Genomic DNA, 24,193 nt, shown 5'->3' on the forward strand with positions numbered 1-24,193 from the left:
TCAACAGAAATACGAAATTACATCATAAATATTCCCTTACCTTTGATGATCTTCATCAGAATGCACTCCCAGGAATCCTAGTTCCACAATAAATCGTTGTTTTGTTCGATAATGTTCATTACTTATGTCAGAGTAGCTACTTTTGCTAGCATGTTTAGTACACATGTCCAAACGCTCGTGCAGATCCAGGCGAACGTCGGACGAAAACTTCAAAAAGTTTTATTACAGGTCGAATAAACTTGTCAAACTAAGTAGAGAATCAATCTTCAGGACGTTGTTATCATAAATATTAAATAACGTTCCAACCGGAGAATTCCTTTGTGTCTACAGAAGTAATGGAACGCAAGGCGATATCATTTGGAATGCGCATGACCAGGAACTGGCACTCTGCCAGACCACTGACTCAAACACCTCCCATCCGGCCCCACATCACAGTAAAGGCTTCATTCAACGTTCTACAGACTGTTGACATCTAGTGGAAGGCGTAGGAAGTGCAAACAGATCCATATCTGACTGGGATTTGAATAGGCGATGAGTTTAAAATCGACCATCCTCAGAATTCTCACTTCCTGTTTGGATTTTTTCTCAGGTTTTTGCCTGCCATATGAGTTCTGTTATACTCACAGACAATAATAATAATAATATGCATATATTAGCATCTGGGACAGAGTAGGAGGCAGTTCACTCTGGGCACGCTATTCATCCAAAAGTGAAAATGCTGCCCCCTATCACAAAGAAGTTAATCCACACATAAAACGGTCAACCGAATCGTTTCTAGTCATCTCTCCTCCTTCCAGGCCTTTTCTTCTTTAGACTTTATATGGCGATTGGCATCTAACTTTCATAGTTACCACGACGACCGACTGAACTCAGTTCATCTTCCAATCACCCACGTTGGTATAACCAATGAGGAGATTGCACGTGGGTATCTGCTTCTATAAACCAATGAGGAGATGGGAGAGGCAGGACTTGCACCGCGTTCAGCGTCACAAATAGAACTGAATTCTATTTTAGCGCTTGGCAACGCAGATGCTCGTTGGCGAGCAGAGCAATGTGGGTGCATGTTAGAGCCTGCCTTATCTCTAATAAGCCCTGTCTGTCAGTAGCACCATCTTGTCACAACTATGCAGTGTATCCTCCTTTCTACTTTCCTTTAAATGTATAATGTTTTGTGTCTTTGATGTTGAATGACATGAGGAGAAATCTCATGCCAATCACTTTTCCAGAAGTCTCTCTGTGATGCATTTCACTGTATCTACTCCCTTCTAGCAGTGTAAGAGTAGCCGCTGCCCTTCTAGTTGTTCCTAGAGCCACTCTAGAAGTACAATGGAGTTGAGTAGAAAATGTTTCTTTATGATATGTCCTTGCTGCTTTTTTCCTATCACTGTTAATCAACTCTAATTTAACAATTGAACACTATTTTAACCCCTTAAACACTATTTTAACCCCTTAGCCCCTTTTAACAAAATTTTGTCTGTGCAGTTGGATAAGGAACTGGAGGAGGTGACCATGCAGCTGCAGGACACCCCAGAGAAGACCCCGTACATCAAGCAGAACCACTACGGAGACGTCAACAACATCCTCAGCATACGCAACTTTACCGACGCCAAAGGTGACATACCGCTGCTACTTATGTATACACTTCTACAGCATTACCTCCCACATTTAAACAGACACACTCTGTCAGCCTGGACTGCTGCTGACTCACTCACTGTCTACACATGATTCTCTCTGAAGAGTTGAACACTATCTGTCCACCTCATACAGTATATACAGCAAGCTTTTAATTGTTACTCCAGTTTCTTGTCTGCAAACTATGATACCGTACTGTGTGTCTGAGAGCTTCAGGTTCCTCGCTGTCCACATCACTAAGGATATATTATGGTCCACATGACAACACAGTCGTGAATAGGGCACGACAACACCTCTTCCCCCTCAGGAGGATAAAAAGAATTGTCAGGGGACCTCAGATCCTCAAACAGTTCTACAGCTGCACCATCGAGAGCATACTGACTGGTTGTATCACCGCCTGATATGGCAACTGCTCGGCATCTGACCCCAAGGCTTTACAGAGGATAGTGCGTACAGCCCAGTACATCACTGGGGCTAAGCTTCCTGCCAACCAGGACCTCTATACTAGACGGTGTCATAGGAAGGCCCTAAAAATTGCCAAAGACTCCAGCCACCCTAGTCATAGACTGTTCTCTCTGCTGCCTCACGGCAACCGGTACCTGGGTGCCAAGTCTAGGTCCAAAAGGCTTCTTAACAGCTTCTACCCCCAAGCCATAAGACTGCTGAACAGTTAATAAAATGGCTACCCGGACTATTTGCATTGAACAGACTTTTGTACTGACTCTCTTGCACTGGCTCTATGTACACTCACTGGACTCTACCCACACACTCACTGGACTCTACCCACACACTCACTGGACTCTACCCACACACTCACACATACTACACTGACACTCCAACACACACACACACACACACACACACACACTTCATACACAAAACACACACATGCATATTGATGCCACATACACATACACACACTCACACATAGACACACCTTCACACCCTTCACATACAGTTGAAGTCGTAAGTTTACATACACCTTAGCCAAATACATTTAAACTCAGTTTTCACAATTCCTGACATTTAATCCTAGTAAACATTCCCTGTTTTAGGTCAGTTAGGATCACCACTTTATTTTAAGAATGTGAAATGTCAGAATAATAGCAGGGAGAATGATTTGTTTCAGCTTTTATTTTTTTCATCACATTCCCAGTGGGTCAGAAGTTTACATACACTCAATTAATATTTGGTAGCATTGCCTTTAAATTGTTTAACTTGGGTCAAATTTTTTGGTTAGCCTTCCACAAGCTTCCCACAATAAGTTGGGTGCATTTTGGCCCATTGCTCCTGACAGAGCTGGTGTAACTGAGTCAGGTTTGTAGGCCTCCTTGCTCGCACATGCTTTTTCAGTTCTGCCCACAAATGTTCTATAGGATTGAGGTCAGGGCTTTGTGATGGCCACTCCAATACCTTGACTTTGTTGTCCTTAAGCCATTTTGCCACAACTTTGGAAGTATGCTTGGGGTCATTGTCCATTTGGAAGATCCATTTGCGACCTAGCTTTAACTTCCTGACTGATGTCTTGAGAAGTTGCTTCAATATATCCACATAATTTTCCTCCCTCATGATGCCTTCTATTTTGTGAAGTGCAACAGTCCCTCCTGCAGCAAAGCACCCCCACAACATGATGCTGCCACTCCGTGCTTCAAGGTCGGGATGGTGTTCTTCGGCTTGCAAGCATCCCCCTTTTTCCTCCAAACATAACGGTGGTCATTATGGCCAAACAGTTCTATTTTTGTTTCATCAGACCAGAGGACATTTCTCTAAAAAGTACGATCTTTGTCCCCATGTGCAGTTGCAAACCGTAGTCTGGCTTTTTTATGGCAGTTTTGGGGCAGTGGCTTCTTCCTTGCTGAGCGGCCTTTCAGGTTATGTCAATATAGGACTCGTTTTACTGTGGATATAGATACTTTTGTACCTATTTCCTCAAGCATCTTCACAAGGTCCTTTGCTGTTGTTCTGGGATTGATTTGCACTTTTCGCACCAAAGTACGTTCATCTCTAGGAGACAGAACGCGTCTCCTTCCTGAGCGGTATGACAGCTGTGTGGTCCCATGGTGTTTATACTTGCATACTCTTGTTTGTACAGATGAACGTGGTACCTTCAGGCGTTTGTAAATCGCTCCCAAGGATGAACCAGACTTGTGGAGGTCTACAATTTTTTTCTGAGGTCTTGGCTGATTACTTTTGATTTTCCCATGATGTCAAGCAAAGATGCACTGAGTTTGAAGGTAGGCCTTGAAATACATCCACAGGTACACCTCCAATCGACTCAAATTATGTCAATTAGCCTATCAGAAGCTTCTGAATCCATGACATCATTTTCTGGAATTTTCCAAGCTGTTTAAAGGCACAGTCAACTTAGTGTATGTAAACTACTGACCCACTGGAATTGTGATACAGTGAATTAACAGTGAAATAATCTGTAAACAGTTGTTGGAAAAAATATTTGTGTCATGCACAAAGTAGATGTCCTAACCGACTTGCCAAAACTATAGTTTGTTAACTATACATTTGTGGAGTGGTTGAAAAACGAGTTTTCTTGACTCCAACCTAAGTGTATGTAAACTTCCGACTTCAACTGTATACACTGCTGGTACTCTGTTTATTATCTATCCTGATTGTCTAGTCCCTTTTACCCCTACCTACATGTACATATTACCTAAATTACCTCAACTACCTTGTACCCCTGCACATTGACTCCTTGTATATAGCCTTAAAAAATATTGTACACTGCATTGTTGGGAAAGGACTCATAGGTAAGCATTTCAAGGTAAAGTTGTGTTCGGCATGTGACAAATAACATTTGATTTGATTTTGATATCTTGATGACAACTACACCACAGTGCCTCTAGTGGTTCAGAACTACAGTAACCCAACCCCAAGTTTGCTGATTATTCAATGATAAGCTTCTGTTCAGAATGCAGGCTGACAGACGTATAATGGGTCCGTATATTCACCACAAGGATTCAGCCACTTCGTAGAGCAATCCACCACATCCATATCACTGCCTGAGAATCCTCATCACTCCTCTAACTGCAGCCATCAGTATTCATGAGACTTCCTGGACTAAACGCTGTGAATGAGTGGCTGTTATGAGTACCACACAGTGTCAGCAGAGATTACAATCACAACTAAGCACGAGCAACACTTTCCGTAGACCATGAATATTCATCAGCACATGGTGTGGCCTGGTGGTGGTTGAGCGGTGGGGTTGACTGACACAAGGACCATGGCACCCATATTAGGAATTCCCTCAGTTGAATTCCCACAGTTGAACACGGCAGAGTTTGGTCTGACAATTGAGGAATCTGTGGATGCCGTAGCGGCTCTGGAGAATAACACAGAACAAGGTTATTGCTCAGGAGGTAGTGACTTTTCACAGTAAATTGCACTTTGACACCGTCCCACCGACACTTTTTTCAGAGGTGGGTTTATGCATTTTTTTATTTCAACAGGAATATACAGTGAATCGCTCACATGCAACCAAGTCCATATGAATCCATGATGTTATCCGCTCCAGTAGCCTTATCTAAGAGAAAAGAAGTACAAGGAGGCATCTTTCTTCCATCAGAGGGAGGTTATTTTTATCAAAATAGTTTCCACCTCTTTAGATGCATATTGAGGACACAATGCCGTAGTGTGATCTTCAAATCAGGTTAATGTTATGCTTAGAGGTTAAAATCTGGGACAACTGAAAAGGAAGAAATTGACGCAAAAGGGGATAATTTCGGGCCTCTCCAGGTGCTGTTTGAAAGACTGATAAGGCTGTTGACTTTGATTCCAACCGTGTTCACACTCTCTGTCTGTCTCCCACGGTGATGCCTCTGTTCCCCCTGGACTGAAATATTTCCCACAACATCATGAAGCACAGCAGTCTCTCTCTCTCTCCATATCTCTCGCCGTCTCTCTCTGTCTCCTCATTTCTCTCTATTCATCTCACTCTTGCCTCTCTCTCTCTCTCTCTCTCTCTCTCTCTCTCTCTGTCACTAACTACACTACCAGCATGTGTTGAACATGTGTAGAACATAAGTGTTTTTTGTTTGTTAGGCCCTTTGATGTAATTCTCAACAGATATTGTATCAGACAATTGAAGCTGTAACAGACACATTAAGGTGTCTGAAGTCTTCAGTCAATATTTTCATACTTAACATTTTTTTTGAGAGAGTGCTTGACATGCATTGTGTAATGATACAGTGACTGATGGCATGACATCCTTCAGTGGCCTTAGCTTCTCAGGTGTTTTTATCTGAACTAAGGAGAGGGGACATACACAGTGGGGGGCATCCCAAATGGCACCCTATTCCCTATATAGTAGTGGTATTCAAACCTTTTTGCAAGAAATCTCACGACCCCACCACACCCCAAATCTAAGGGCACAACCTTAAAATCTGTACATTTTGATTTTACATCAACAAATAACCTTCAATTCATTATAATTTCATTAAACCTATAAATACATTTACTCAATAACATTTAATTTTTCAACTTATCTTTCTCAGAAACGTTTGTATATTCTCACTTACAATAATCTGCAATCTAATTTTTTGTGTGTACATTTTGGTTACCCCACTGCAGTTCCCCCATGACCCCAAACGTTGAATTCCACTGCCATATAGTGCATTACTTTTGGAGTCCTATCGGGTCCTGGTCAAAGGTAGTGCACTATATAGGGAGTCATTTTGTAGCATAGTGTTACAGTCTGTTTGCTGTGCCATCTCTCCGTGTCTTTGCAGAGGGGGAGAAATCGATACTGAAGAATCATCTTGAGCAGAAGCCTCAGGCTCAGTGGGGCTCCATGGACCCTTCCAGAATAAACAGAGGTCCTCTGGAGGATATCAACTCACCTGAACAGTGAGTTGTCCTCAAAACATCTCCCTCCTCCCTCCTCCTAATTAATTCTTTCTTCTTCCTGTTGACTTTTTCAACAAACTATACATCAGATATATTGTTACCACCAGCAGCACTGCATCGCAGTTGTTCTGGTACCAGCTCTGTCTGAGATCCCTAAAGATTGGAAAGCTGCCGCAGTCATCCCCCTCTTCAAAGGGGGAGACACTCTAGACCCAAACTGTTACAGACCTATATTTATCCTACCCTGCCTTTCTAAGGTCTTCGAAAGCTTAACAAACAGATCACCGACCATTTCAAATCGCACCGTACCTTCTCCGATATGCAATCTGGTTTCCGAGCGAGTCATGGGTGCATCTCAGCCACGCTCAGGGTACTAAACGATATCATAACCGCCATCGATAAAAAACAATACTGTGCAGTCGTCTTCATCGACCTGGCCAAGGCTTTCGACTCTGTCAATCACCGCATTCTTATCGGCAGACTCAACAGCCTTGGTTTCTCAAATGACTGCCTCGCCTGGTTCACCAACTACTTCTCAGTAGTCTAGCATCACCACTCTGGACGGTTCTGACTTAGAAATTGTGGACAACTACAAATACCTAGGTGTCTGGTTAGACTGTAAACTTTCCTTCCAGACTCACATTAAGCATCTCCAATCCAAAATTAAATCTGGAATCGGTTTCCTATTTCGCAACAAAGCATTCTTCACTCATGCTGCCAAACATACCCTCGTAAAACGGACTATCCTACCAATCCTTGACTTCGGCGATGTCCAACACTCTACTCAGCCAATTGGATGTAGTCTATCACAGTGCCATCTGTTTTGTCACCAAAGCCCCATATGCTACCCACCACTGCAACCTGTATGCTCTCATTAGCTGGCCCTCGCTTCATATTCGTCGCCAAACCCACTGGCTCCAGGTCATCTATAAGTCTTTGCTAGGTAAAGCCCCGCCTTATCTCAACTCACTGGTCACCATAGCAGCACCCACCCGTAGCACACGCTCCAGCAGGTATATTTCACCGGTCATCCCCAAAGCCAACACCTACTTTGGCCGCCTTTACTTCCAGTTCTCTGATGCCAATGACTGGAACGAATTGCAAAAATCACTGAAGCTGGAGTCTTATATCTCCCTCACTAACTTTAAGCATCAGTTGTCAGAGCAGCTTACCGATCATTGCACCTGTACACAGCCCATCTGTAAATAGCCCACCCAACTACCTCATCTCCATGTTATTTATTTTTTTGCTCCTTTGCACCCCAGTATCTCTACTTGCACATTCATCTTCTGCACATCTATCACTCTAGTGTTTAATTGCTAAATTGTAATTATTTCACCACTATGGCATATTTATTGCCTTACCTCCCTAATCTTACTACATTTGCACACACTGCATCTAGATTTTTGTACTGTGTTATTGACAGTACGTGTGTTTATCCCATGTGTAACTTTGTGTTGTTTGTGTCGCACTGCTTTGTCTGCTTTATCTTGGCCAGGTCGCAGTTGTAAATGAGAACTTGTTCTCAACTGGCCTACCTGGTTAAATAAAGGTGAAATTAAATAAATGCAAAAAAGATGGACCAATATAAGATCCCAATCATCTTTCTTTACACACACACCGTTTTACTATTCTTGTGGGGACCAAACAATTGATTCCCATTCAAAATCCTATTCTCTAGCCCCTAAACCTAAACCTAACCCTAAAAGACCTGGGCAGAAAATGTTTGTATTTTGTAGTTCATTTGAAAATGCCAACTTTTTAAATACTTGAGGTAGTCGAATATAATTTATATAGAGTTTCAACTAATAGGCAACTATTTTATTTGATATTCAAATACAGGTCTCAGAAAAACAAAGAATATTTGAAAGTATTTTGAATAACTCTCAGTAAACCAAATAATGTTTGAAGGAATTTGAATACAAAAAAATATACTTGAAGGCTGCCAAATATCTGATGAAGAACCAAAAACTACAACAGTTAGTTGAATTAGTCAAAATTATATGATCATAAGCACATGGTTTGGAGGGGATATGAATCTTAATATAGCCTGTATCCTAGAATTAAATACATGAGGCATTTGGAATCCTCAAATTACAGTAAACCATGTTTGCAGCTTCAAAAGAACAAACATATTTTTATAATGTGTGACATAAGGTAATACAGTAACACTTGACACCAGCCATACTTGGTGTCAAAGTGGTTTCTGTATAGCACTTTGTGACATCGGCTGATGTAAAAAGGGCTTTATAAATAAATGTGATTGATTGGATGATAGCATTCAAGTGACTTTCAAAAATATTTTTCTTTAGGAATTGCAATAATCTACTACTACAAAGGTAGATCATTCAAGTGATGTTCACCATGTTTAAAAAAAAATGTGTAGTAACTCTGTGATTATAACAATTGCAACATTGTTGTTACGTAGGACTTTGAAATGTCTTTATAATTGCATAATAATGTTATTACGTAAGTGTAATGAAGAACTATTCCTGTGAAGCAGTGTTACCTTTCCTGTCTCGCCTCCAGACTGTAGTCAGAGCAGCTCAGGGGAGCCTTCAATTGCTAGCTCCAGGGCCAGAGCAATTTACGGATGCTCTGGGGTAATTCCGACATTTGGGGATCTTATCCGCTGCTATTGACGAGTTAGTCTGGAATTCCTCTGAAGTAGTTGACATGTTTATTAAACTTGTAGACCATGTGAGGTAGTCTGAATGGCAAAATAAAACTGGGCTAGCGGAGCAAAAAGAGCGATGCTCACAGTTCGGCTGCAGCTTAGCCACCACCACAATAGCATCAAAAACTAAAGTTAACTTACTACGTTACCCATAATGCACTTGTGTTTTAAAGCTATACCCCTACTTTACCAACAGTAGTTACAAAAACTCAGCTCATTGCTAGGCAATCAAAATGCTATTACCAAAGTATTATGTAACAACATGCTCATAAAAAATTATCCAAAAGTAGGTACAGTTTTATTACACAGGCACAATAACTAATGTTAAGTGTCACTGAGAATGCTACAGTAACAAAATATGTCTATTAAGTCTTGAAAGGAAAGTAAATATCCCAAAACTGCCTTCTTGAATCAAATACAGCCAACGTAGATTGAAAATCATGTTAGTTTGTATTCTGAGTAAACTATCCCTTTAAAGATGGTATAGTGTGAGTTTGAAACAAGAACACTTATCTGTACAAAATATAATTGGTTTGACTTAATTATGTAAACCTGAGGCGATGGACATTCAGGAGAATGAACATTTACAAAATGTTCAGCTATAAATGTATTGTATCAGGTATCAAGGTAAGACCCAAGTGCAGACTGTGAAGTAACAATGTTTATTGTAACAACAGGGGCAGGCAAATGACAGGTCAAGGCAGGCAGGGGTCGATAATCCAGAGTAGGAGCAAAGGTACAGGACGGCAGGCAGGCTCAGGGTCAGGGACAGGCAGAGTGGTCAGGCGGGCGGATACAGGGTCAGGACAGGCAGAGTGGTCAGGCGGGCGGATACAGGGTCAGGACAGGCAGAGTGGTCAGGCGGGCGGATACAGGGTCAGGACAGGCAGAGTGGTCAGGCGGGCGGATACAGGGTCAGGACAGGCAGAGTGGTCAGGCGGGCGGATACAGGGTCAGGGACAGGCAGAGTGGTCAGGCGGGCGGATACAGGGTCAGGACAGGCAGAGTGGTCAGACGGGCGGATACAGGGTCAGGACAGGCAGAGTGGTCAGGCGGGCGGATACAGGGTCAGGACAGGCAGAGTGGTCAGGCGGGCGGATACAGGGTCAGGACAGGCAGAGTGGTCAGGCGGGCGGATACAGGGTCAGGGACAGGCAGAGTGGTCAGGCGGGCGGATACAGGGTCAGGGACAGGCAGAGTGGTCAGGCGGGCGGATACAGGGTCAGGGACAGGCAGAGTGGTCAGGCGGGCGGATACAGGGTCAGGACAGGCAGAGTGGTCAGGCGGGCGGATACAGGGTCAGGGACAGGCAGAGTGGTCAGGCGGGCGGATACAGGGTCAGGACAGGCAGAGTGGTCAGGCGGGCGGATACAGGGTCAGGACAGGCAAGGGTCAAAAACCAAGAGGACATTGAAAAAGAGAGGCTGGGAAAAGACAGGAGTTGACAGGACAAAACGCTGGTAAGCTTGACAATACCCAGAGGATAAGTGGGGAAGATGGGAGACACCTGGAGGGGGTGGAGACAAGCACAAGGACAGGTGAAACAGATCAGGGCGTGACAGTATTGTGTGTAGATTGTTTAACACAATTCAACCCAAAGAAATTGGTGCGTGCATATGTATTCACCCCCTTTGCTAAATAAGATCTGGCGCAACCAATTACCTTCAGAAGTCACATAATTAGTTAAATAAAGTCCACCTGTGTGCAATCTAGGTGTCACATGATCTGTCACATGATCTCAGTATTATTACACCTGTTCTGAAAGGCCTCAGAGTCTGCAACACCACTAAGCAAGGGGCACCACCAAGCAAGCGGTACCATGAAGACCAATGAGCTCTCATAACAGGTCAGGGACAAAGCTGTGGAGATCAGGGTTGGGTTGTAAAAAAATATCAAAAACTTTGAACATCCCACAGAGCACCATTAAATCCATTATAAAAAAATGGAAAGAATATGGCACCACAACAAACCTGCCAAGAGAGGGCCGCCCACTAAAACTCAGACCAGGCAAGGAGGGCATTAATCAGAGAGGAAACAAAGATACCAAAGATAACCCTAAAGGAGCTGCAAAGCTCCACAGTGGAGATTGGAGTATCTGTCCATAGGACCACTTTAAGCCATACACTCCACAGAGCTGGGATTTACGGAAGAGTGGCCAGAAAAAAGCCATTGCTTAAAGAAAAAATAAGCAAACATGTTTGGTGTTCGCCAAAAGGCATGTGGGAGAGTCCCCAAACATATTGAAGGTACGCTGGTCAGATGAGACTAAAATTGAGCTTTTTGGCCATCAAGGAAAACACTATGTCCAACATCTCTCATCACCCCAAGAACCTCATCCCCGCAGTGAAGCATGGTGGTGGCACCATCATGCTGTGGGGATGCTTTTCATCAGCAGGGACTGGGAAACTGGTCAGAATTGAAGGAATGATGATGGCGCTAAATACAGGGAAATTCTTGAGGGAAACCTGTTTCAGTCTTTCCAGAGATTTGAGACTGGGACGGAGGTTCACCTTCCAGCAGGACAATGACCCTAAGCATACTGCTAAAGCAACACTCGAGTGGTTTAAGGGGAAACATTTACATGTCTTGGAATGGCCTAGTCAAAGCCCAGACCTTAATCCAATTGAGAATCTGTGGTATGACTTAAATATTGCTGTACGCCAGTGGAACCCATCCATTTTAAAGGATCTGGAGCAGTTTTGCTTTGAAGAATGGGCAAAAATCTCAGTGGTTAGATGTGCCAAGCTTATAGAAACATACCCCAAGTGTCACGTCCGTCATTCGAATGAGACAAAGGTGCAGCGTGGTAGGCGTACATATTTATATTTATACATACTTTTTAATAAATGAACACCGAACAAAAACAACCAAATCAACGAACGAGACGTGAAGCTATACAATATGTGCTGACAGGCAACTAAACATAGACAAGATCCCACAAACACAAATGAGGAAATGGCTACCTAAATATGATCCCCAATCAGAGACAACGATAAACGGCTGCCTCTGATTGGGAACCATATCAGGCCACCATAGAAATACAATATCACCTAGATGACACACCCAAGTCACTATCACGCCCCAACCAACACAGAGAAAAAACAGCTTACTATGGTCAGGACGTGACACCAAGAGACTTGCAGCTGTAATTGCTGCAAAAGGTGGCTCTGTAAAGTATTGACTTTGGGGGGGTGAATGGTTATGCACGCTCAAGTTTTCTGTTTGTTTGGTATTATTTCTTGTTCGTTTCACAATAAAAAATATTTTGCATCTTCAAAGTGGTAGGCATGTTGTGTAAATCAAATGATTCAACCCCCCCCAAAATCTATTTTAATTCCAGGTTGTAAGGCAACAAAATAGGAAAAATGCCAAGGGGGTGAATACTTTCGCAAGCCACTGTATATATAAAAGAATAAGATAGCTAGGTGAGACAACCACATCAAAGTCAATATACTGGATACAAACATTTCATTTCAGCTAAGTAATGGATATATAGCATTTTGCAACGAAACCCATTTTAATACGCATCTATGCATTAAGAATCTGACAACAATAATATTTTACACACACATGAATTTACCCGTAAGCAATACATTCTGATCATAAAACACTAATGTGAAAAATGTGTGTAACAAAACTCTTCAAATATGACTGTCAGATAGATTGGAATAGTATAGGATATTGTGTGTGCTCTGTTCATTCTATTTCTATCTTCAACATGCAGTTCCAGATACAGCCCTGCCATTAGTTGAAGGCAGCCAATCCAACATTTCAGAAAAGTAGTCACTTCCTGAGATCTGTATTCAAATATTTGTTTTAAGTAGTTTCTTTCTCAGATATGTATTCAAATAGTTTTGAAAAGTAGTACTGTTTGGGATCTGTATTCAAATAGTTGTTCCCCTGGATTCTTTTTTTCTCTCCACAAATTATAGTTCAAACTATAGTTATCCCAGGTCTGAACCCTAACCCCAAACTCCTACCCCTAATTTCTCACCCTGACCCTAAACTTTACCCTATAGCCTAAAATAGACTTTTTCCTTGTGGGGAATGGCAAAACAAGGATAGTAAAACCAAAAACACACATACACGCACGTCAGGCACGCACGCACCCACCCACCCACCCACCCACCCACCCACACACACACACACACACACACACACACACACACACACACACACACACACACACACACACACACACACACACACACACACACACACACACACACACACACACACACACACACACACACACACACACATAACCAGCAGAGCACAGCTGACTGACTGCATGTTGTCCCAACTCTTAAAATGTATTGGTCCAGAACACTCATAGCACACTCAGGTGACAAATAAAGAACTACCTTCACTTATTATTCATAACCAGGCTGGGGAATGTCGACTTCATCAGAGAGGGAAAAAGAGTTTCATGCATCATTGAGAGCCCTTCATTCCCTCCTCCTCTCCTCCCCCTGTCCTCCCAGTCCTCCTCTCCTCCCCCTGTCCTCCCAGTCCTCCTCTCCTCCCCCTGTCCTCCCAGTCCTCCTCTCCTCCCCCTGTCCTCCCAGTTCTCCTCTCCTCCCCCTGTCCTCCCAGTTCTCCTCTCCTCCCCCTGTCCTCCCAGTCCTCCTCTCCTCCCCCTGTCCTCCCAGTCCTCCTCTCCTCCCCCTGTCCTCCCAGTTCTCCTCTCCTCCCCCTGTCCTCCCAGTCCTCCTCTCCTCCCCCTGTCCTCCCAGTTCTCCTCTCCTCCCCCTGTCCTCCCAGTTCTCCCCTCCTCCCCCTGTCCTCCCAGTTCTCCTCTCCTCCCCCTGTCCTCCCAGTTCTCCTCTCCTCCCCCTGTCCTCCCAGTTCTCCTCTCCTCCCCCTGTCCTCCCAGTCCTCCTCTCCTCCCCCTGTCCTCCCAGTCCTCCTCTCCTCCCCCTGTCCTCCCAGTTCTCCTCTCCTCCCCCTGTCCTCCCAGTTCTCCTCTCCTCCCCCTGTCCTCCCAGTTCTCCTCTCCTCCCCCTGTCCTCCCAGTTCTCCTCTCCTCCCCCTGTCCTCCCAGTTCTCCTCTCCTCCCCCTGTCCTCCCAGTTCTCCTCTCCTCCCCCTGTCCTCCCAGTTCTCCTCTCCTCCCCCTGTCCTCCCAGTTCTCCTCTCCTCCCCCTGTCCTCCCAGTTCTCCTCTCCTCCCCCTGTCCTCCCAGTTCTCCTCTCCTCCCCCTGTCCTCCCAGTTCTCCTCTCCTCCCCCTGTCCTCCCAGTTCTCCTCTCCTCCCCCTGTCCTCCCAGTTCTCCTCTCCTCCCCCTGTCCTCCCAGTTCTCCTCTCCTCCCCCTGTCCTCCCAGTTCTCCTCTCCTCCCCCTGTCCTCCCAGTTCTCCTCTCCTCCCCCTGTCCTCCCAGTTCTCCTCTCCTCCCCCTGTCCTCCCAGTTCTCCTCTCCTCCCCCTGTCCTCCCAGTTCTCCTCTCCTCCCCCTGTCCTCCCAGTTCTCCTCTCCTCCCCCTGTCCTCCCAGTTCTCCTCTCCTCCCCCTGTCCTCCCAGTTCTCCTCTCCTCCCCCTGTCCTCCCAGTTCTCCTCTCCTCCCCCTGTCCTCCCAGTTCTCCTCTCCTCCCCCTGTCCTCCCAGTTCTCCTCTCCTCCCCCTGTCCTCCCAGTTCTCCTCTCCTCCCCCTGTCCTCCCAGTTCTCCTCTCCTCCCCCTGTCCTCCCAGTTCTCCTCTCCTCCCCCTGTCCTCCCAGTTCTCCTCTCCTCCCCCTGTCCTCCCAGTTCTCCTCTCCTCCTATGTTCATCTAACTGGGACTGGATAGAGAGAACACATAAGAAAGAGAGAGGGAGAGAGAGCATGAGAACAAGAGTGATGACATGAGAACAAGAGCGGAACCAGAAAAGGCGCGAAAGAGCGAGAGAGGGCAGAGAATGAGGCAGCAAGAACAACTCATAAGAGAGTTCTGGCCATCCCCCAAGAGAAGCCAATGGAACAGCCCACTTCAGGCCCCCACCACATGCAGGACAGACAAGACAGGACGCACCAACCCATCCAACCCCCCCTCCCTCCTAGCACCCCCTTTCAGACCCCCTTATAGCCACCCTGACAACACCCCCACACCCACTGAGGACACACAAAAGCCACAAATTGTGCTCCTAACACACTCAAATGGGAAATTTGTGCTGGAAAACTAACTCTTTCCTAAACAGAAAGTGGCTAACCTGTGGTGTTCAAACACCCGGCGTGTCCATAATTCACACAGGCACAAACGATCTGAGGGCCCAGCAGGAAAGGGTGGCCACAGCACTCAAGGGAATGAGTGCTGTGGCCCTACACACGTACACACTTTCCCCCTACACACGTGGTCATCTACACCCTGCAGGTGAATGCAAGCATTTCCCATGACTGTGTCAACGCCTAATGTTACCTGGCCCATCACTGCACCCTGGAGTTGGATAGCCTCTACGATCAGGTACACCTCTACAAGGTCACGGTCCCCACCCAAAATGGAGATGTATGGATCAACCACTTCTCCAACCTTTTCGACCATATAACAAAGCACCAAGAGCAAAAACATATACATGATAATTTACAAAACTTAGAAACATATATTAAAGACAAAACAAAACAAAATAAAAAAAGCTTTTGACTTAATTTGGCATTCGGATATGCTATACAAAGTGATGAAAAGTGTGTTCGGGGAAAAACATATGACATTGCCATTAGGAAAAACATATGACATTATAAAATCTATGTACACAGGTGTGTCGTTAAAAACACACAGATGTCTTTCCACAGGGCCATGGGGTGAGACAGGTATGCAGCTTGAGCCCCACCCTATTCAACATACTGTATATATCAATGAATTGTCGAGGGCACTAGAGCAGTCTGCAGCACCTGGTCTCACCCGACTTGGAAATCGAATTTGCTGTTTGCTGATTATCTGGTGCTTCTGTCACCTAGAAGCACCATCTAGATCTTCTGCACAGATTCTGTCAGACTTGGGCCCTGACAGTAAAACTCAGTCGGACAAAAATAATGGTGTTCCAAAAAAGGTCCAGTAGCCAAGACAACAAATACAAATTGTATCTAGAAACTGTGGCCCTAGAGAACACAAAGCATACCTACCTCGGCCTTAACATCAACACCACAGGTAACAGCCACAAGGCTGTGAACGATCTAAGAGACAAGGCAAGAAGGGCCTTCTATGCCATCAAAAGAAACATTGAACTCAACATCCTAATTAGGATCTGGCTAAAAATACTTAAATCAGTTATAGAACCCATTGCCCTCTATGGTTGTGAGGTCTGGGGTCCATTCACCAAAAATATATTTGTGAACAATGCAAAAAAAACTAACAATTCTTGCAGAGTATAATTAGGAATGTACCCACTAGTTAACAAAATCCAGAAAAGAGCTGTTAAATTCTACAACTACCTAAAAGGAAGCGATGCCCACACATTCTACCACAAAGCCCTCACCTACAGAAAGATGAAACTAGAGAAGAGTCCCCTCAGCTAACTGGATCTGGGACTCTGTTCATAAACACAAACAGATCCCACAGAGCCCCAGGACAGCAACACAATTAGACCCAGCAAAATTATGAGAAAGATCAATTATCACTATTTGACAGATTGGAAAGAATCAACCAAAAAAACTGAGCAAATTGGAATGCTATCTGGCCCTAAACAGAGAGTACACAGTGGCAGAATACCTGACCACTGTGACTGACCTAAAGTTTAAAAAAATCGATGATGATGTTTTGTCTTTTTACTTTTGTTTATTGTTTATTTCAACTGGAGAGAGAGAGAAGAGAGAGAGAGAGAAGAGAGAGAGAGAAGAGAGAGAGAAGAGAGAGAGAAGAGAGAGAGAAGAGAGAGAGAAGAGAGAGAGAGAGAGAGAGAGAGAGAAGAGGGAGAGAAGAGAGAGAGAGAGAGAAGAGAGAGAGAAGAGAGAGAGAAGAGAGAGAAGAGAGAGAAGAGAGAGAAGAGAGAGAGCTTATGTATGTAACCAGTGATTTACGGCTACGATTGGAAGCAGCACTGGCAGCAAGGCCTGAAAATAGACAGGAGACACTGAGCTATTCCCACTCCACATTAATGTTTGATCACATGGAGGGAGAGATAGAGAGAGGGTGGAGGGAAGAGCGAGGGAGAGAGAGAGCGCAACATGGTCTCTGCAATTTGTATTATTCTGTATGCTGCATTAGGTTACATTATAACTGGAATAAAGTTAAATAGTAATGTCAGGTTATGTGGCAGGGGGGGGGGCTGGGATACAACCCAACAATAAGGATACACCCCAACAATAAGGTCTGTTGGAAACACAGGCCCAGGAGATCTTATACGTTTTATTCTATGAGATAATCTTCATCAGCTAACAACACTGTTTGTGCATTTTTAAGCATGTATGTAATTTAAAAAAGCACATAAAACACAAAGGCTTCATAATTTATAAAGATCATGTTATTACCTGACTGATGTAATCTCATAAAAAATCATATAACATCTCCTAAGCTTGTGTTAACCTCAGACCTTATTTTCAGAATTTATCCCAAAACGCTATTCTTTCCCCATTAATTTCCCCCATAGGTTGGCTGAACGGTTTTAGGGTTACAAGCTGGTGAGCTCTATAGCGGTCCTACAATATAATATGAATTTGTGGACCTATATTATCATTTGTCTGACCTGGCCGTACAATAGCACACAAATTGGAGGATGTAAGTCAGGGTACGTCAACTAGGTTTGGCCTCAGGCCCCCAAAAATACTGAGCTAATAGTCGGTGGGCCAGAACATAATTAGTATATAATATTGTAATGACCTGACTAGATCATAAATGAACAATTGTCCAGACAGAGGCTTGAGTTTGCGAATTGACGGTTTATTAAACCAACTTTACACAGGCTACTGTTTGGGCCGTAGCACACGCCAAATAGATGACAGATAACCCACAAGCCAATCGTGACCTTCTCTTGTGAAGCCCAGACGTAAGAGAGAGAGAACAAAGGCTGAACCTGGTCTTAACTTCCAATGCTCCACCCCCCTGCCCAACCCCCCTCCACGCCACTCCGCCAACCACCAGGATGCCCGGCATCAGAACATTCCAGGCATTCCCGTGATTGGCAGATAGCAGGTTGATTGACATGTCGGAGCCCGCGAACACTGGGTACTGGTCAGTACAACACAACCACCTCCTAGCCTAACACATAACACACAGCTGTCTGTGCGGGTCGCTACACAGCCCCCCCACCACAAAGTCCCTCGTCCCCGAGGGAACAAACAAAGTCTCTGAAGCGACCCGGAGGTCTCCTTTGCCTGCGTGGCCGTGATGGTCGCAGAGTGCCCCTCTGGGAACCAGGGGATGAAGGCAGGGATATGGGGGACAAGGAAGCGGGAACGGGTAATACAGTCCGTGGCTCTGGGGAACCACGCGGTGACACAGGGGGGGAGACAGGGGGAGTGGGCTGTCTGGAGCCTTGTCTGCGGCACCTGGGGGTGGGTGCCTGGAGAATGTCATTGCCAGAGAGGGGAATTGTGGGGGTTCCTGGGGTTTGGGGAGAAGAGGCCCCTCTGTATGGGGCTAACCTGTCCCGGTGCAGTGCCACCTTTCTCCCCCTGGGAGGAAGCTGCACCCGGTACACAACCTCCCCTACCCTCTCCAGGACACTGCAGGGTCCCACCCAGTGACTGTCCAACTTGGGGCATCTGCCTTTTTTCCTTAGGGGGCTGTAGACCCAGACCAGCTCCCCAGCCACAAAGTGCCTTCCCCGGGTGTGCACGTCATAGTTCCTTTTCTGCCTCACACCTGCATTCACCAGCTGCTCTCTGGCGAAGGTGTGGGCTGTCTCCAGGCGGTCCTGGAGTCTCCGGGCATACTCCGGCCCCGGAGGAACATGAGGGCTATCCAGGGGCCGACCAAACGCCATCTCCGCAGGGGTGCGGATCTCTCTCCCCAGCATGAGGAGGGCAGGCGTGCAGGAGGTGGAGTCTTGGACAGCGGAGCGGCATGCCATGAGGACCATAGGCAGGTGCTTGTCCCAGTCACGCTGGTGTTTGGAAGAGACGATGGCCAGCTGCTGTCCAAGCGTTTTGTTGAAGCGCTCCACAAGGCCATCACTTTGAGGATGGAGAGGAGTAGTGCGGGTCTTGTGCATACCCAGCCTCTCACACATGGTGGCGAACACACGGGACTCAAAGTTTCTGCCTTGGTCGCTGTGGATGGACTCTGCAGCTCCAAACCTGCTGAACATCCCCGCTGTCAGGGCGTCGACGATGGTCTCTGCCTCCTGGTCAGGCAGAGCATAGGCCTCGGGCCATTTTGTGAAATAGTCCATGGCCGTGAGCACCCAGCGGTTTCCACTGTCTGTGGTGGGGAACGGCCCAACTACATCCACTCCCACCCTCTCCATGGGAGCCCCCACTGGGAACTGTTGGAGCTGAGCATGAGAGCGGCCTGGGGGGCCCTTTCTCGCTGTGCAGTTGTCACAGCGGCGACAAAAGTCCTCCACATCCCTCTTGTGCTGCCCCCAGTAGAAGCCCTGACGGAGACGGCGCAGTGTTTTTGTGACCCCAAAGTGTCCAGTCCCCACCCCCCCATGAGTACTCTGGAGCACAGCCTCCCGCAATGCTTTTGGGACCACCACCTGCCACCTCTCCTCTCCCGTAGCTGACTCCTTCCATGCCCGCTGTAGCACGCCATCAGCCAGCCGCAGTCTCTCAAACTTCGACCACAACCCTTTGGTCGCGAGTGAGAGCGCTGTCACCTCTTCCCATGGTGGCCTCACCTGCGCCTCTACCCACTGTAGCACTGGCTGTAGGTCTGTGTCCCGTCCCTGCTGCTGCCGCCATTCAGCCACGTCGACAGTCTGCAGCTCACAGCAGACAGGCCCGCTCGCCCGACACACTGTGGCACAGACACCCTCCTCTGCACGCAGCTCTCTCTCCCGTCCCTCTCTCCGTTCACAGTGGCGGCAGCCGTCTGCAGTACAGGGCCGACGGGACTTGGCGTCGGCGTTGGAGTGGCGTGCCCCTGCCCTGTGCACCACCGTGAAGTCATACGGCTGAAGCTCCTCCAACCAGCGTGCCACCTGCCCCTCTGGCTCTCTGAAAGACATGAGCCACTGGAGAGCAGAGTGGTCAGTCCTTACAGTAAAGGGCAGACCACCCAGGTAGTACTTGAAGTGTTTGACGGAAGCCACAACAGCCAAGAGCTCCCGCCGGGTGACACAGTAGCGGCGCTCATGTTTGTCAAATGTTTTGCTGAAGTACGCCACCACTCTCTCCCCCTCTGGCCCCACCTGGGCCAGCACCCCACCCATGCCCACATTGCTCGCGTCTGTGTCCAGGATAAAGGGCAAGGTGAGGTCAGGGGGGGCGAGCACGGGGGCCTCGATCAGTGCACGTTTGAGGGTGTTGAACGCCTCCTCACACTCCACTGTCCAAGTGAAAGCCTTGTCCTTCGGCAGCAGGCGGTTCAGTGGAGCAGCCAACGCTTGAGAAGCCCCGTACAAACCTCCTGTAGTACGAGGCCAGGCCCAGGAAGCTCTTCAGCTGACGCTGGTCGGTGGGGGTGGGCCAGTCTCTGACAGCCCCTACCTTGTCCTCCATGGTGCTGATCCCCTCCTTCCCCACTCGGTGGCCCAAGAAGGACACCTCTCTCCTCATGAAGTGGCACTTCTCGGGGTGGAGCTTCAGACCTGCGGCAGCCACCCTCTCCAGCACACGCCGTAGCGCCCCCAGGGCTGACTGGAAGGAGCTGCCATGCGCCAGGATGTCATCGAGGTATACCAGACACTGCTGTCGGGGGATGCCATCCAGCACCCTGTCCATCAAACGCTCAAAAGTAGCTGGAGCGTTGCACAGGCCAAAGCACAGGACCTTGAACTGCCAGTGTCCTCTGTTAGTGGAGAACGCAGTTTTGGCTCTGGCCTCTGGGGAGAGGGGCACCTGCCAGTAGCCACTGCGGAGGTCTAGTGAGGAGAACCAGGAGGACCCCCTAACCAGGTCCAGCGACTCATCGATACGTGGTATGGGGTATGAGTCCTTCCTAGTTACCTCATTCAGCCGCCTGTAGTCCGCACAGAACCTCAGCTTGCCCCCCTTCTTCGGAACCATGACGACTGGCGCCGCCCAGGGGCTGTCTGAGGGCTCAATGAAGTCTGCCCGCTGCATCTCCAACACAGCCTTGTCTGCCGCCTCCTGGCGTGCCAGCGGGATACGGCGGGGACGCATCTTGATGGGTCGAGCATCACCTGTGTCGATCTCATGCTGCACCAGATGAGTCTGACCCACCTCTTCCTCACTCAACGCAAAGCTGTCTCTGAATTCAAACAGCAACTGCCACAACCGTTCCTGCTGCTCGGGGTCAAGACCAACACAGTTCCTCCCCCATATCTCCCTCACTGCAGACAGTGTCCTCTCCTCTCCCATCTGGGGTAGCTGGGCTGGGGGGGTGCGGCCCGGGCTCACAGAGGGCTGTGTCATGGAGGTAGCTGGGGGAATGTAACACACCGCCGTAGGTGACAGGGGGACTGGGGAAAAGTCACACACAGCTGTGGGGGAGGGGGCGCAGCCATGAGTCTCTGCTGCTTTAACTGTTGGAGTAAAGGGTTTGTTGGGTTGAGTGAATGTGACATTAGGGGGGGCCATGGTGACTTCCGGCCCTCCCTGGAAACTCAGTGTGCCCCTATTTAGGTCTAACTGGCAGCCTGTGCTCCTAAGAAAGTCCAACCCCAGGATACAAGGGTCCTGCACAGCCGCCACCCACACAGGATGACGCACAGTCCTGCCCCCTACTGTCAGAGTCATTATTCCCTTCCCTTTCATGGGTGCCAGCTCACCTGTGACTGTGCGGAGCTGCACAGTTGTAGGCTCACACTGAGTCCAACCTGGCACAATATCTGGCCTCACCAGGGTTACTGTGGACCCAGTGTCCACCAGGGCGGAGCAGGGCACCCCCTCCACAGTGACAGGGACATGACAAAAGTCCCCAACACAGGTCCGGCCCACCACAACAACAGGCTCCATCCGCTTGCCCTCGTCTGCTTCTGGGGGAAGTGGAGCCGTGCTTCCCCGTCTGTGCCGGTGGGCTCCTCCTGAAGATGATGGTGGTTGGGATAGAAAGCCAGGGGTCCGCACTACCCGGTCTATGCGGACCCCGAGCCGTTTCCCTGAGCTCTGGGGGACATGGGGCAATCTCGGCGCAGATGGCCTGGCTGGCCACAACCCCAGCAGACCCTGGGACCAGGGCGTGTGTTTCGTGCCGCCTGTAGCGACACAGCACGAATGAGTTCTGTCATTTCGGCCACCCATGCAGGCTTTTCCGGCTCCGGGCTGCTCTGCCCCCCAGCTCGCACAGAGGGTGTGTCTCCCTGCACCCCCACCAAAGCCCCAGCTGAAGCCCCAGCCCACACCAGCTCCCTCTCCAAAGCCATCTCCAAGGCTGTCTGCAATGACTCAGGATGAGCCAGCTGGGTCTGTATGCGCAGCTCCGTAGGAGAGAGCGCCTGTATGAACTGGTCCCGTGCTAGCTCGCTCTGCACGGAGGGGGGCATGTGAGCATATGCCCGCCGAGAGAGGCTCTCAATGTCATTAGCTAGCACCCGTAGAGGCTCTCCAGGCTGCCTGCGTCTATTACTCAGTTCGGAGCGCAGTAGCCCGGGCTGTACACACTGTCCATAGCGCCTCCTCAGTGCTCCCACTAAAGCACCATAATCATGTCTGTCCTCGGGGCTAATCAATATCAAACAGGCCAGAGCTTCATCCGTGAGGCATAAAGCCAACTGCAGTGCCCTTTCTTCATCCGACCACCCCCTAAAATGAGCTAACAGTTCAAACTGAGCATGAAAAGCTTCCCAATCCGCCTTACCGAAATACTTCGGGGTCTTAACAGATACGGACGCAGCCGGGAACTGGGCGCCGCCATGTTTGTTTACATCCTGAGCCCCAGATTCCTCGTCACGCCGCGTCGGCGTCACCACTTCGGTCCGCCCACCAGAATCCGCGCTAAATACAGTCGACGAAGCACTCATGCCCGCTTCAGCCGCCATCGCTCTAACGTCCTCCCTCAAGCGGCCTCTGCGCTCCGACGCCCTGGCGATCTCCTCAGACAGAACCCCCGACGTCCATTCACACGCACCTCCTTGGCCATAATCGTCCCCTACCTCCACCTTCACTTTCGGATTCCCTCAAAGCATTTTCAATCCCCGTTCTCACCTACGGTAGCTAGCCACATAAGTCAGCTAGCTAGCTGGCTAACTTGTATCAACGTTTTTACTTCTGACACCAATGTAATGACCTGACTAGATCATAAATGAACAATTGTCCAGACAGAGGCTTGAGTTTGCGAATTGACGGTTTATTAAACCAACTTTACACAGGCTACTGTTTGGGCCGTAGCACACGCCAAATAGATGACAGATAACCCACAAGCCAATCGTGACCTTCTCTTGTGAAGCCCAGACGTAAGAGAGAGAGAACAAAGGCTGAACCTGGTCTTAACTTCCAATGCTCCACCCCCCTGCCCAACCCCCCTCCACGCCACTCCGCCAACCACCAGGATGCCCGGCATCAGAACATTCCAGGCATTCCCGTGATTGGCAGATAGCAGGTTGATTGACATGTCGGAGCCCGCGAACACTGGGTACTGGTCAGTACAACACAACCACCTCCTAGCCTAACACATAACACACAGCTGTCTGTGCGGGTCGCTACAATATTAGCACAATCAATTGGCCTACACTACAAATTAAACAACACTTTTAACACATCTGATTAATACATAATAAACTCAGTGACAATAACATAATAATTTCGATCTGATTACGCTCATAAAATCCCCATGTCTCTATTCAATTATTATTATTGTCTATTTCTCTGTGCGTTGATTGGTGGGGGAAAACAGGTCTACGTAGTCTACTGCAGGCTACACTATTGTTTTAACGTCAACATTCGTTCAGAATAATTAGCTTGATACCAAGAGAAAATGTCACTATCAAAAAGTATCAAAAGAAAGGTGGGTAATGAAAATTGAAGTTTCGGGAAAGAATGTACAGAGAGATATGT

General features: G+C 47.7%; 1 protein-coding gene across 1 annotated transcript in view; it reads left to right on the forward strand.

Moving 5' to 3' along the window:
- LOC139559318 (gamma-aminobutyric acid type B receptor subunit 2-like) overlaps nt 1-24,193 on the forward strand; it is a 440,826-nt gene that overhangs the window by 397,587 nt on the left and 19,046 nt on the right. Inside the window, exons 17-18 of the mRNA XM_071375209.1 lie at nt 1,483-1,612; nt 6,372-6,489. Of these exons, the coding sequence (XP_071231310.1) occupies nt 1,483-1,612; nt 6,372-6,489 (248 nt within the window). The remainder of the gene's footprint in view (nt 1-1,482; nt 1,613-6,371; nt 6,490-24,193) is intronic.

This window comes from Salvelinus alpinus, chromosome 29 (assembly GCF_045679555.1).
Source record: "Salvelinus alpinus chromosome 29, SLU_Salpinus.1, whole genome shotgun sequence".
NCBI lineage: Eukaryota > Metazoa > Chordata > Actinopteri > Salmoniformes > Salmonidae > Salvelinus > Salvelinus alpinus.